General features: G+C 43.0%; 1 protein-coding gene across 5 annotated transcripts in view; it reads right to left on the reverse strand.

The window, feature by feature from the left end:
- Nucleotides 1-16,018, reverse strand: part of LOC131691787 (myosin-IIIb-like) — a 306,173-nt gene that overhangs the window by 85,281 nt on the left and 204,874 nt on the right. For all 5 annotated transcript variants that reach the window (XR_009305852.1, XM_058978428.1, XM_058978429.1 and 2 more), the window contains 2 exons: nt 15,235-15,391; nt 15,018-15,173 (listed from right to left, as the gene is read on the reverse strand). Coding sequence is in view for 4 of the 5 variants with exons in the window: in XM_058978429.1 (XP_058834412.1) it covers nt 15,018-15,173; nt 15,235-15,391 (313 nt within the window). In the remaining variant the exon portion in view is untranslated. The remainder of the gene's footprint in view (nt 1-15,017; nt 15,174-15,234; nt 15,392-16,018) is intronic.

Raw genomic sequence — 16,018 nt, forward strand, 5'->3', positions numbered from 1 at the left:
TCAAAACGATTGCTGGTTGGATTGTTCATAAAATAAATAAATAAATTGCCGTATAATATTGAAACATCTTCACCCCAAACTCTGCACAGTAGGCCTGACCGTTTCAATATTTGCTACACATTATAATATGCTTCAAATATTAATGTTGACAAAATTACTAAAGAATAACTGCAGTGTTTTCAAGTGTGTTTTTCAATAATGGCTGTGTAAGGGTTGGAAAAAAATAGAATAGAATAGAATAGAAAATATTCGTTTGTAAGATTTTTCGTTTTCGTAGTGCATAAATTTGATGTTGTTGTGATCTAGATAATCTTCGAAAATGTTCAGAGCTATTGATATCTGTGTTTTCGAACTCTTGATCTTTTTATACCTTGGAATTAATGGATTCTATTGTTCATCAGATACATTGGCGGGTCCATTTTAATTTTTATTAAAATAAAGTAGTGACCATTCATAAATTACTTAACGCAAAAATTGCCCAAAAACTCCCTCCTCCCCATATTTAACAAATTGCCACAAATGTTTCTATCCACCTCCCCTATTACGTAACAAATTCCTTGAAATTTTTTTCTTCAGTTCAAACCTGTTACATATTGATCTAGCTTACTCCCCCTCCCCCATATGTCACAACATGTCACAATTTGTCGTATTCCCTCCCCTCCTAAAAGCGTTACGTAATTTATTGATGGTCCCGTAAATCTCAAATTACTAATCTATATATATAAAAATCAATGTATGTTTGTATGTATGTCCGCTAACTACTTCTAAACTACATGTCCGATCTTGATGAAATTTGGCATACGTATTCTTTCCCCCAAGAAGATGCTCATGGTATGTTTTTTTTTGGGGGGGGGGTACACTGAGTTAAAGGGGGGGGGGGGTTGTTTTTTAGGGAAAGAATTATTTGTATCTCCATATTCATTAGAATATGTCATATGTATTTCTCCCACTGAGCCAATGGTTGATGGGAGTGGACGTCGAAAGGGGGAGGGGGGGGGGAAGTGTGTTCTGAAGTAATCCTTATCTATTCATTCAATGTGATTATTAGCGATGAATTCAAATTTGACATAAGTATTCCTTCCACTAAGGAAATGGACATGGAGTGGTTTTTATGCACGATGGGGAGGGTGAGAAGTGCCTTAGCCGAGGAAAGGGAGAGGGGGGGGATGTATACTGAAGAACTTTTTTTAGCTATATATATATATATATATATATATATATATTATACATGATTTGGCATAAGTATTTCTTCCACCAAGAAGATGGTTGGTTTCGGAATCTGAAGGAGAGGGAGGGTTTCTGATGCAATATCTATCAATTACTTCAAAAATATAAAATGTTGTTGCATGTATGTTTACCAGCACATAGGTTAAAGTGCCTATTTTCACCATACTAAGCAGGGTGCCGCACTAATTCATTATTTTCTCGGCCTACAATTGATGGAATGCCTAAAAATTTACATCAACAGCTTTGCTTCGTTGTTAAGAACCAGTATAATAACACAAATGTGCTGAAAATAGTGAAATTCTGGTGTTTGAGCGCACCAAACACTCGAATCGAGTGGCCCTAATGTTGCGCTACCATTTGACTCAATGCGTTCAACAAAGATGACAGACACTTTAACCAACGGCTTCAAATGGGTAGGGTGACAATAGAAACATGGCGAAAATGGGCTCCACACCCTAAATGGAGCGGCAAAAATTTATTTGATAGAGACCTATTACGCGAATGACAATATAATACTGATGAATTGCATGAATTTGTCGAAAATTAAATTGAAACTTTGGCGATCGCTTCATCTGAAGTTAAATCAACATTGCTGGATGATGGACGAACAGCTCTGCCCTAAAATAGCCACTAAATCTTGCGCTTGCGAAAAACATTACTTACAATATCAATCAAAATTTGGGTGTAAAAAAAATGCTGAAAGAATGCAACACTGTTATATAGGACGAATTCACGATGACCCATAAAAGGAACCAATCGAATATTTAGTGGCGCGGTCGGCGATCTTTGTCAAATTTTACCCGTTAGTCGACACCTATACTAATGAAATCAGTTCTTGCTTAAGGGGGTAGGATTAGAGTTGAAAAAAATATCGCACACAAAAAAAAATTGGCGATACCGAGAGTGTTAGTCTATTCAGTCCATAATGATGTTGCATTATGGACTGAATAGACTAACACTCTCGGTATCGCCAATTTAATTAAGCAATATTTTCATAAATGTTTTATGAATTAACTATGTGCATTCTTTTATTGAATGATTCTTAGAGTCACCTTCGCAGGTCAATTCACTAAAAAAGTTAGATATATGGATTGGGAAAATGTTAATCGATGCAACAATAAATTGCACCATATTTCCACATGATTTTGTAAAATAACAGTGTTGAAGAATTAATCGATTGCGTATATTGACTTCAATTTCATACACTACTCCATCCAAAATAAAATCGATGGAAATTCTGTTACCCATATAAATCTATGGATTATCGTGTTGAATTATTTAATTCATTCGATCCACCATGCTTTCAGGAGTATTGGTTTTATACGTAACCTACCCAGCAGTCTCCGTCAGACGAAGGTTTATATATTTAATCGAAAGAAAAAAGTTCTTTCTACGAATTTTTGCGATTAAGGAAGTTGGTTAAGGTGTAAATTGACCCAAAAATAGACAATAACTTTGTTGTTTCGAGAGCTACAGATTCATCGTTGTTATAAAAAAATGTGTATTTTATCGCTTTTAACAACTTTGTAGAAGACACTTTTAATAATAAAAAGAAATCGTAAAAAGTTATATTCGAAAAACTGTTTTTAAAGGGTCTATCACAAGCAAACCTACATATCTTGCTACTGTTACTATATAGAGCTTTAGTATCTTCAGTAAAGTTTTTCACAATAATATTTTCTAGAACTTTACTGAAGACAGCGAGCTTCTAGCTAAATTATTCGGGGAAACACATTTTGTATCGCACTTTTAGGGGATTATTCACTCAATTTATTATATCAAAAGGTGCATCTATTTATATCTAGAAACTTCTTCGAAAAAATCCATCCTTCAAAAGTTATTGAATTTTGATCGTGAAAACGTCGTTTTGCAACACTGTGCACCGCATGTGTTGCAATTGAAACTTTGTGTGCCTATTATATTAGTTACTGCGCAACATCGACCCACCACAACTGTGCTTTGGTTGAAAAATTTCATTTATGCGACCATTGTAACTAGAAAATATAAAGGAGCAGATGTACTGCTACCTCGAATTCGAATGATACCAAGGGATTTGGAACGATTGTGTGTAGGAAAACAGAGCAATTTATTTAATTGTGCTCCATGTGGTCAAACTAAGAACATTGTCTATCAGCGAGAATTACAATAAGTTTCTTCTTTGTAACAAAAATATTTGTTATTTTTAGTATATTTAAAATATTTCGTTTTGTCCTGATAGGTGTAGCGAAGCGCACCGGGTTACAGCTAGTAAGGTAATAAAATTAATATACTATTATATTGTGAAAATCCTCTTGGAATCCAAAGTAGAAACCCAGAAATCACTTACCGTTTGGCAGATTTTCAGGTTAAATAGTCTTTTTAAACTAGATGTTGTTTTTTGAGTCTAGAGGAGATGAAAAAAACCTAATTTAATGAAAAACCAATTTTTGGTTCTAGACGTTCAAACGTTTTTTTTTGTTTTTTACTTTTCAAATCAAAAGTTGCGAGAAAAGAAAGTCCATTATAAAAATTGAATCAGATTTTCGGCAATTGCACGGAAAACCGTTCCAGTTTGCACAATCTCTCGTGACTTGTTTGTACTTGTGCTTGTGCGTTTCTAACTGTGACAGAGTTACCAGAAATGCCATTTTCGATGATTTTATCTTTTTTTAATCGCTTAAGAAGGAACCATCCCCGTCCCGTACTTCCCGAAAACAACCCCACAGGACATGACAACCACCTGCAGCAATAAATCCCTTCCTCATCCAAGCACACCCACAACACGAGCACGTCCTCAGATGCGACAACCAAATACCTGTTCCATTCCTAGTTCTTTCTGTCCTTGGCTTGGTCCATCCATCGTGCAGCACCAAAGTGAACCATTACTCTTACCATCGGGAGTCACCCGAATGTACACGTAGGTAAACGTGTAAACTACCATCGCCACGCAATCATACCTCACACTACCCTGACTGGTCTCGGTACGGTATTGTCTGTGGACGCACGTGACTTTCATACACCGAACGTGGGCCCGGTCTCGGTAATACTCGGCAAAGGTACAATAAACCGACCCCACATTGAACTGATTATGACGAAAGTATGCACAGGTATCAAGCCTTACAAGTTCATCAGCTGGTACGACGGCGCTCGAATCCGGACTGGGTAACGGTTTGTCGTCCTGTTGTTTGTCAGATCCAAACGGTGTCTCGAACCGGGAAGATCCCTTCCAGAAGTATCGGAAAGCCGGAGTCTCCACTGCCACGATAACGACGCACGACACACGGTACTGCATTTGCGAGGCCTTCTACTTTATTACACCTAAACTATACAAAAAAAACAAACGCGCGGCTTCGCATCGACTATGATCGCGATGTTCGAAATATACACACTTCCGAATCCACCGGCGGAAAGAAATGAACTGAGGATACCGTACCGGCATCAGCTCTCAAATTGTTTTACAATTTTCGGCTTATCTATGTACGGGCCCAGATGGGGGCCCCCTGCGAACCAGCTGCCAGCAGGTCTAAGATGCTTTCCACGGCGCCTTGAATGATGCAAGGTCCGACCGCTTCAATTCACTCGCATTAATTCGAAAAACAGGTGATAAAGCTGAACAATTAATTTCCAATGTCGGAAGGAGAAACATTTTCTGGCGGAAAAATCGGTTCGCGAAATGCATAATCATGATTGACAAAGTTAGATGAACATATCATTCAAAAGTGTTTTCGCACTGAAACCCCATTGCGATTCACCACCACTACCACCGCCGACCGAGAAAAGATTGGGATCACGTTGAGGCAATCTTGTGCGCAGCCAGTAATGATCCGCTAATCGTTGGCTTTTACCTCCTGGGCGGGTTAATCGCGCTTGCATTCACTGCTGGTGGAAGGTCGTGGTCGCGGTCGAAGGGTTGTAGTAGTCAGTCAACCTTTAGGAGTGGGTTTGAACTTTCCATTTCTCTTCAATCACGTATACCACTCAAGCTGCTCTGTACTAAATGATTTCTTTTTATTCGGATAGAAATAAATGTTGGTTCCTTATGTCGATCTATGCTAATGATTCCATAACTAATTTAGTTGCAGGTTTTTCCCCTTGATGCATAAAAGTGGTTTTATCTATATTTTTTCTCCATGAGAGGAATATAGCATAGTGCATGTAGCATTGACTTGCCGAGTCGAACCAAATTTCGATTTCATTAGTTCTTATAAGCTTAAGAGGATCTGATGTAAAGTGCTCAAACCGGAAGTTATTTTGTTTTGCGATTTTGAAGGCAAGGCAACAATTTGTCTTTTGTGTAATGTTATGATTTATTTATATATTCATTGCACGAAAAAAAATATTTTCAGTCACGCAGAGCCACACATACGAGCGTTCCAAGAGTAGACGTCCAACCATTTCCACGTTGAGGAGCACCGCAGTGGACACGATAACTCTTGTTAAAATTGTCTGAAACAGAAAATTCAATACAGTTTGTAGAGCTTAGACTTAGACAATGTTACTCGATGAGCCCAAAAAACAGAAAAAAGTCCGAATTTCGGCAAATGGCTTGACGAAAACTGAAATATCTTATGTTCCCGAAGTCAGAACAAACACCGTTCCTTTAGTTGATTACCAGTTAGTGGTAACTGGTAAGTATTTGTATGTATGTTTGCTTACATTTACAGTGTTTCCCTATCTTTTCAGGTTCCTGTTTTACAGTGGAAGGACACTCCAGTGTATTCTACAAAGGTTAACGGTAAGTTTAGGTTAGGTTTTAGTGGTAAGTAATAAATCTAGGTAAGTTTTAGTTTATAATTTCTAGGATAATAGGATTAATTAATAATTGCTTCGTACCTTAATACTCCTAATTCACCTTAGGATACCGAATATAATAAACTAAATGTACTTTCAACTTGTTAACTTAATCACTGCAATTGTGCTGACTAATCGACCGATTGTGTTGATCATCTGTCAAAGTGCTCGCACTGCCCGGTCGTGACGTTAGGTTAGCGAAGGATAGGACGCCGGAACAAGGGGTATCGGCGATATCCCCCGACCCGTGAACCATTGCCGGTCCCGCAGCGGCTTCATCCGACTTCTGGTTACAGCTTACGACGTCCACAACAGCGAGATTTACAGCAGGTCTCTAGAACACACCTCTATTAGTCTGTACTGTCGCGCGTCTCACCTGTCCGGACTTATCCGGGAAGGTTTCCAGGATGCGTCCTCGTTCCCAGCGGTTCCTCGCATGTTCGTTGACTATGACGACTAGATCGCCAGGTTCCAGGGACTGTATCGAACCATTTCGCCCGCCGTGTCAACATTGGGAGATATTTCCGGATCCACCTTCGCCAGAATTCGTTTCCAATGTGCTGGGCCAGCTTCCACCTGTCCCGAAGAACGTTTCCTGTGATCGCAGGTTCGCTTGCTGGTTGCTTGATTCCGTTCGAGCCATGTAACAGGAAGTGGTTTAGTGTGAGCCTCCTGATCTGAAGCTTCCAGGGGAACATAGGTTAACGGTCGCGAATTCACAATACCTTCGGCCTCCAGCATGATCGTTTCTAATACTTCGTCGCTAGGATGACGGGGACTGTCAGAAACAGCTTTCATTGCGACTTTCACTGACTTGACCATGCGCTCCCAGGGTCCCCCCATGTGCGGGGCTGCAGGAACGTTGAAGTGCCACTGAGTGTGTGCGTTGGTGAATGTGTTGGCGCAGTCTACGACGATCTCTTGAAGTTTCAGTTTTTCTTCCGACAGTTGGCGATTGGCTCCGACAAAGTTAGTGCCATTATCGGACAAAACCTCCAGCGGCGCACCCCGTCGGGCCACGAATCTCCTAAAGGCCATCACGCAGGACGATGTTGAAAGACTGTGTGCTAGCTCCAGATGAACCGCCCGTACCGTAAGACAGGTAAACAAGCAGATCCATCTTTTCACCAGACTGCGGCCGACTTTGACTTCGAAGGGCCCCATGTAGTCGACACCAACGTACGTGAACGGCCGGACGAATGGGGTGGGGCGTTCCTTCGGAAGTGGCGCCATCTGCGGCGGCACTGGAACAGCTTTCTGTACCTTGCAGTACTGACAACTTCTGCCAACTTTGCGTAGGAGCGTTCGAAGCTTCGGAATGTAAAACTTCTGGCGTTTCTCCGTTGGCGTGAAGGAACCGTTGGTGGTAGTAATTCACCAGAAGAAAAGTTATGCGATGTTCCCTCGGCAATACTACGGGATACTTTGCCGCGTACGGAATATGCGGCGCGTTTCCAATCCGACCTCGTACCCGCATGACTCCGTGCTCGTCGGAAAAGGGGAGCAGCGAACGCAGTGAACTCTGTTTGTAAACACTGCCATCGATGTTTAGTTGATGAATCTCTTCACTGTATGCCTGCGATTGAACCTGACGCCAAAGGGTTTCTTCTGCCTTCACGAAATCCTCTTGATCTGGATTTTGTCTTCGGTGTTTACTATTCCCAATCTGCTTCCAACTTCTTATCGCCCGATGAACGCAGTCCATCGTTCAAACTAAACGATTCCAATTTTAAAAGCGTTCGATGTCTACGATCACCTCCGACGTCAGATGTACAGATGTACATTTGTATTTCTTCGATTGACGCATCTACTTCATCTACCTTGTTCGATTGCTTTGGCCACTAGTCTTTCGCATTTCGTAGGAACCCGCCTTGAAACCATCGACTCTCCGGATCAAACGATGGTCCTGAATTCTACTTGGTGGCATCATCGGCTACGTTGAGCTTCGAAGGTACGTAGTACCACTCATCTACACTGGTGAGTGAAAGAATTTCGCCGACTCGAAATGAGACGAACTGGTGATATCGGCGACTGTCCGAGCGAAGCCACGCCAGAACTGTACTGAAGTCCGTCCACAGGTAGCGTTTATGTATGTTGAGAGTGAGCGCCGAACAAACGTTTTGCAACAAGCGCGCACCCATCATGGCAGCTTGTAGCTCCAAACGCGGGATTGAGAGGGCACGAAGTGGCGCGATTTTAGTTTTTGCTGCTACACCAACTACCGCCGCTGTGTACCATCCTCAGATAAACTACACACGCGCAAGCTGCTCGGTGAACACGTGAATCTCGATTTCGTCCACCTCAGGCGTTGTAGAATTCCCAAAGAAGCAACGCGGTACTTGCACTTCATCAATCGTCTCGTACAGCTCGATCCATCTACTCCTCAGATCATACAGTTGCTCTGATATGGGCTCATCCCAATTTGTTCCCGTTCTCCAAATCTCTTGCATTAAGATTTTTCCCTGTACTACGAAATGCGCCACAAATCCCAAAGGGTCGTACAGCTTCATCACGATTCGTAGCACCTGTCTCTTCGTTGGAACTGTTTGACTACTGCCCAAAACGTTTACTACCCCATACCGGTCGAAGGTGAGGTGATCCGCTGATGGAACCCACATTACACCTAAGACGCGCTCATACGTGTGTTCGTTGTCCAATACTAGTGACTTACTGTCCGGCGAACTAGTTTCCCCAAGACGATCAAGAACCTCCTGCGAGTTGGACATAATTTTGCCGAATTCGAAGCCCGCTGCTGCGTGGATAAACTGTACTTGTTGGACAAGCTGTACTGCTTCCTCTACCGAGTTGACACTGTCAAGGAAATCATCCACGTAACGGTTATAGATGATAGCGTTTACCGCTCTGGGGTATGATTCCGCGTATTCGAGAGCATTTTTGTTCTTCACGAACTGAGCCGTGCACGGAGAACTGGTTGCCCCGAACATAGCGACGTTGATTGTGTATATCTGAACTTCACCCGACGTACAGTTACGCCATACGAAGCACTGTGACCACTTGTCTTCCCCCGGATAAGAATTCTCAGGAACATCTCTCGGATATCTGAGCATACTGCTATCTTGCCTTCCCTGAATCGCAACAAGACGTTCACTAGCGATACGAGTAGATCCATGTCGTTGAAAGCAACTCCACAAGCCTTCGCGGCCGCATCCCACACCAGTCGGATTTTGTTTGGTTTCTTGGGATTCGTCACCACCCCTAACGGGAGGTACCACAGCCGCCGAGGGTTCGCGTTCGCTATCTCTGCAGATGATACTTTGCAGACATACTGCTTCGTAACTCTCAATTTGGTCGTTGACTTTCCTACGCAGCTCGGGATCTTTCGCCAGTCGTTTCTCCAAACCTTTCAAACGGCTGATCGCCATTTGGTAGCTATCCGGGAAGTTCACGTCTTCTTTTCGCCAAAGCAAACCCGTCTCCATTCGACTTCCCTTTCGTACCGTAGTTGCCTCAAGAATACTGCGTGCTCGCTTGTCCTCCTCGGATTTCAACTGTTGCACCGAAGCGGCATTTTCAACTGCGAAGAACTTACGCATCGAATCGTGTAGGTCACTGTTCTTCATCTCTCCGCAGGTATAGACGTGCACTTGCTCAACTGAGCCTTCAGTTATTTCTCCCGTATAGGCACCAACCAAGCCGAGTCTTAGCTGCTACTGGTTCGTTGTTGCTGTCTTCACGGGTCTTCAAACTTGTTAACAACCGTACATGTTCAAGTCCGATGATCATGCCGGGCTTTGCATCGGTGTAAGTGGCCACAGGAAGGTCTTGAAGATGCGGGAACGTATTCGATAGCTCTGTATAGTCCAATTCCCCGGCCTAATTCCCGCACCGTTCGCACGTTGGCTAGTTGAAACGTTTCCCTATGTCAATTACCGGATATTTTCACGCTCAGTCGCTTTGAAGTCTTCTCGTGCCTGCTAATCTTTCCGGTCCAACTCAACCACAGGTTATCAGGTTCTCCTTCTACGCCCAACTGTGCTGCGATTCCTTCCTCGAGTAGTGTACATGACGATCCATCGTTCAGGAATACGAATGTTTCTACTTGTTTCCCGTCTCCGTACAGTGTTACTGGCAGGTAGCGGAACAGTGAAAATGATTTCGTAGAATGGTGATTTTGGTGAACAATCTCTCCAGACCTTGCACAGTCGGAAGTATCGTTACGATTACTATGCAGCAGCATATGATGTCGAACGCGACACCCGTTTACCCCGGCCATTTACTATGCGGTATTAAACACAGTCGACATAGGTTTTTCTGCCGCATCACCTTCCATCGGCCTCCGATGTCCAATGATTTAAAGCGAGGACAGTTTAGGATCAGATAACTGTCTTCCTCACAATAGGAGCACGCTTTTGACGTATGTCCTTTTATCGCAAACTCCTTCGATACGCTTGGTGGTTCGTTCGCATGAATGAAAAGCTTCACCTTCGGCTTTGACTCTTCCGCTCTCTGTGGCTGGTGGTAGTTCTGGACAGAACTCACATCGATACTCAACTCGGAAGCCAGATTTACTAATCCCGACATGAAACTGTTGAATGTCGCCAAGTTGACGTTTGCAAACGCTTGCTTGAATGTACCCCATTGCATCTTCAGTGAGGTGGGTAATTTATCGATCAGCTCCTGAAGCAACATTGGATTCCAAAAATGTGCTTGTTGATCAGACAGAATGATGTGATCGACAAGATTTTGAATCACCAATCCGTAGGCAACGATCGAGCTTAGGTTATCCGACTTTGGCGGCGGAACATTCCTCACCTTCTTCAGTAGAGAACTTATTAAAATCTCTGGTCTACCGTAGAGCTTATATAGCGTTTCCATAACGTGGGGTACAGATGCTGGCAGGAGTAAGCGGCTTCTAACTGCTTCCAGCGATGCCCCTCCCAAACTACGCTGTAATCTGGCTAGATTCTCAGCGTCGGAATATCCGCAGACCTCCGTCGTGTTTTTGAAAGAACTGTGGAACATAGGCCACTCCTGAGGATCCCCGCTAAACCTCGGCAATTCGCGTGGAATTACTTGTCGAGCTGCTAATTGCGCACTATTCGGCCCTACACTGACTGAAAGACTGTTCCCATTCCCGTGGAATCCTAAAGATAGTGGTACTATCGAGGGTACAATTTCCGGTCTCGGCCCGGGATACGGAAGTTTGGTATTAAGATTGGACTCCGTGGTACGGCACCGTTATACTGCCACTGGCCAGTAGAAGAGACAAGAGGATTCTTTGGAACGACGTATAGTGGATCGGTATTAATCGAAGTTGAAGGTATTAATCGAAGTTCCTGGTTTCCATAAAAACTACTAGAAACATACGGCATCGCCGGAACCCTGTCGGCTACACTCGACAGTGTGACAGTCATTCCTGGGTACGAGTAAACCGGTGCTGTACCAGGACACACCAGAGAATTTCGAACTCCTGCTAGAGTCACTTTAGGAACTGTCAACATGGGACCGATTGTCGATGAAGCACTCGTCGGCGCGTAGAAGACCGACGTGAAAACACCTCCCCCTCAGGAATCAGGAATCAGAATATATTGGCTTAAATGGCACGTTCCCCGTATGTAGTCGGGGATTTGTGCCTTGCCGTGTGTTTTCATCATTTCCTGAGCGGAAGGAAAGGATAAGGAGGTGTGGGGAAGTAGAATTGGAAGGGTAGGAAAAATAACAGCACAAAAACAAAAATAAACAACAGGTAAGTTAAACTCACAAGTAGTTCAACTTGCCTGCGAATAAGCCTAAAGCTCTTTACCACATTGGATAAGAAACTTTAGTATGTCTCTGAGTTTCAGTCGTCCAAACATGGTTTCGTCGATATAAGGACGGTCGAAGACTCGAAATCGCAATTGCGCTACCGCTGGACAGTTGCATATCAGATGATATGAGGTTCCGTAGTCGGATTCACAAAGATCACTTAAAAAAAACTCAGCGCGCTGAATAGTTGCCATGTGATAATTGAGTTTGCAGTGGCCGGTTAAAGCCCTGGTCAGCATGCCGCAGTGGAGCTTCGAAAAATGTAGGAGCTTTTCGAAATCACTGGGCACGGTTGTTCTAGAAACGCCTTTGTTTGGCGACACGTTTGTAGATTTCTCCAATAATTGCGGTGCTCGGACGAAGCCCAGGACCGTATTTTTTCCTTTATCCAACTTGTCGAAATTGGCAGCGCGGGCTCAGGACCAACGAAGTCAATCGCTGAACTTGCCCTGGCCAATTCGTCAGCCCATTCATTTCCAGTAATACCCGAATGTCCGGGCACCCAGACAAGGTAGATAGTGTTGACAATGCTTAGTTCTTCGATTTAGGTTCGGCACGCGATCACTAGCTTGGACCGGGATTTGTCTGAGCTAAGGGCCATGATTGCAGCCTGACTATCGGAGCAGAAGTTTTTAACTCTGCCGGACAAACTCAGTTGAAGGGCCGATTGTACCCCGACATAATCGCAAAGATTTCTGCTTGGAATACAGTACAGTATCTATCTAGTGAGTGAGATTGTTCCAATCTCATTTCACGACAGTAGACACCAGCACCAGCACGTCCCTCCATCAGAGAACCGTCAGCGTAACAGACCACTTGCGTTTGTTGTTGTCTTTCCATAAACCACTCCTCTCGAGAGGAAATCTTCACATGGAATGTCCTGTAAGGCAAACTACATGTGAGTGTAATATCGCTGGGAGCAAGAATATCTTCACCCCATGTAATCATTTGTGACCACAATCGTGTATGACTGGTAGCAAGATCAACATGATTACTGTTCCAAAACCCAGTAACCTGCAGTCTGTATGCACATGATAGTGCTTCTTGTTTGAGGTGTATGTGTAATGGTTTTATATTTAGAAGTGCCTCAAGAGCAGCTGTCGGAGTCGTGGTGAAAGCACCAGTCAACGGTTTAGCTTTGACTGGACTGTCCCCACCTCTCCCCTCTGCCACCACACAAGGCATCCGTATGACAGTATTGAACGTACAATTGTCATGTAAATGCAATAGATGTATTTAGGTTTGAGACCCCAGGTCCTTCCAAAAGTTCGTTTGCACTGCCCGAAGGCAATGCACGCTTTCTTGACTCTGAGCTCAATGTGAGCAGACCAATTCAGTTTGGAATCCAATATAACTCCAATGTATTTGACTTGATCTACACACTGTAGCTCAGAATTAACGAACTGTAAGGGACGAATCCCGGTTGTTATTCGCTTCTTCGTGAAAAGAACCACTGGAGTTTTGCTTGGATTAACTGATAATTTAACTTGTCGACACCACTGTTCGACAGCTCTTAATGTCTGTTGTATTAAGTCAAAGATTGTTCCGATACAAAGTCTAGTAATTAGTATTTGATAATCGTCAGCAAACCCGTAGGTTGGAGATCCAAGCTCATTGAATTTCTTCATAACAAAAGTGACAGAACGCCACCCTGAGGACAACCGCAAATACTCAACTTCCGTATCTTAGCCTATCACAGTGACGAGCAGAGTGCGGCTACTAAGCATTGCGTTTATTCAACCCGAGATACATGCTGGTATCCCGTCGGGTTCGGGTCGGGTCCGGGTTTCGGGTCCAAAAACCCGAACCCGACTATCATTGCTACATAGAATAGTGGTAAGACTCAGAGAAACGCTCAAATCAGTAAGCGAAAACATCAGTGCCAGAAATTTCAAAGCCTAAATCAAATCAAATCAAAGGTAAAGCAAAAGAATGGCATATAAAATACACAGTAAACGAATTATTACAAATTCTTTGTTAATAACATATCTAAGTTCGTCTATCAATGCATTATGTAGGAAATTTTTTAATATCCCTACATGTTGTGCTGGGCCAAAAACATCGAAAAAATATTGCCTATATTTGAAGTGCATATTCTCAATAGAGTTTACTCAAATTTTCTACGCGACTGCAAATTGAAATTGCAGCTCTTGATATCACGTTACCTCTAAAGTGCATACGTGCATTCTTCAAACTTTATTTCGATATCGGTGGATTGTTCAATAAAATCGGCCAATTAGGCGCCCGCAGAATTTTTTTTAAATAAGCGGGCTAAAAACTTAAGTGTCGATATTAAGGTTAAAATAGTTTAAAAAATATTTCGCTAAATTCATCTGGATTTGATTTTGTAATGCCAAATACTAGTGAAAAATTGGATCTTTCATCAAAATTGTAATACCATCTAATTTGAGAAATTTTGACTCAACTTATACAACGCATTCTATTGACACTATAATATCTTCTTGATTGGAGCTCCAAAGCAGTTTCTTGCGCATTTCCTATTGCTATTACACTTATCAGTTAGACGACAAAGTGCAATGGTTGGATATCCAACAGGCTGCAACCCTTTCAGCTCCTGATTAACAGTCTCGATACCGAACATTTCACAGAGTCAAAATCCTCCCAACTAAGCACTATTTGGAAACGGCACCTAAAGCCACATTTTGGCCACTTTATATGCAGTGCCGAGAAACTGCACCAATAATTATCTGAAGCGGTTCAGAAAGTAAAATAAAAGCGAAAAACAAATAAATAGCGATAAACCAAAATAACGAACTATATCCGAATTACAGATACGTACACACCGTCACCGTCGCAATTGCTGGGAAGCGAAATTTTATAATTTTAGCCAGATTAAGCTGCTCAACCGATATGATCCGTGCAAGCAATCGATTTCCTCCCCGTCGGTAAGGTTTCATTGATATCTTCAAGCAGGTACTCAGCGCTGAAAGTTCATGATCATCTACTGAATATGCAACAAAATTTCACGGGGACCACCCGCTGCCCGCTGGAGGTTTGCAGTTATTTGCAGCTCGACAGGCGGTTAACTTGCTGCAGCTACCATAACCCAGTTGGGTAGCTGAGCGAGAAACGAAAAACAACGCCGTGCAGTGTTTCGGTCAATGACCGAACCATGTCCCCGCGAAAAAAAACCCATTGACGCGCTGTACAGACTGTGCTCCCAAAAACAGCAAATCGGGGATTCATACATATTAACAGGGGACGAAAGTTAAAAATTAGTGCACAAAACTCACCTCCAGTACAAACCACAGCTGGTCATCTTCGACGGTTGGACCACGCTTCAGAAAAAGCCCAGCAAAATCCGGAATGTTTGGATGGTTTGATAGGTCTCGCAGTACTAGGTATTCCTCTTCAATTTCCTCGATGTTGTCGGCGATCGTTTCCAGGATCTGCAAAATGATGAAAATCATGATAAATTAGCTTGTTCAAGTCCCTAACGATTCTGCTCACCTTAACGGCATATTTGCGCCCGCTGTGCTTGTCCTTGGCACTGTACACCTCGCCGTAGGTTCCCTCGCCAATAAGATCAAGCAACTCGAAACGCTCGCTCGGATTGGGCAGCCTCAGGAAGTCCACGTGCTGCGACAGTCCATTGTAGGCCATATTCCTGTCGGAGGAAGAACGAACGGAAAGTCTGTTTTTAATCCCATGCAATTGAGGATGGTGGTACTGATATTCTTTCTTCACTGGTCAGAGCAGTTCCGACCGGGACGAAACGCAACGGTCAACTGGTGTCCAATTGCTTTCTAATGTTCTACTGAAAATGTAATTAACGACTGAAACTTCGACGTCGATGTGAGACAGGTGGCAAAAGCATTTGTAAATACTTTGGTCGCGAAAATAGTACAGGGTACAGGTTGGAAAAAGGAAACACCAACACCCTACCGGCTGAAACAGAAGCGGGACATCCAGTAATCGGATTAGAGCAACGCGAATCACGTTTTGTTCCCAGCGAGTCGCTTCGGGTAGCATATTTACGTTGAATTTAGCTGTTATTGATTTTTGTTTGTTGTTGGCAAGTTTCGCACATGTTAACTTTAATCTGGTTTATGTTGTTGCGGGTTTGGATACAATCTTAGATATACAAATCAAGCGATATCTTGGAAATCATATTGTATTATACCGAAGAAAGAAGCGATCATCGGACGTCGGACGTGGTTATTAATTTACGAGTAGTACATGGGAATGCATCCCTATGAAAATCTTCATTTGGTAAATATAGTACGAGTGGTTA

Source organism: Topomyia yanbarensis, chromosome 3, assembly GCF_030247195.1.
Source record: "Topomyia yanbarensis strain Yona2022 chromosome 3, ASM3024719v1, whole genome shotgun sequence".
NCBI lineage: Eukaryota > Metazoa > Arthropoda > Insecta > Diptera > Culicidae > Topomyia > Topomyia yanbarensis.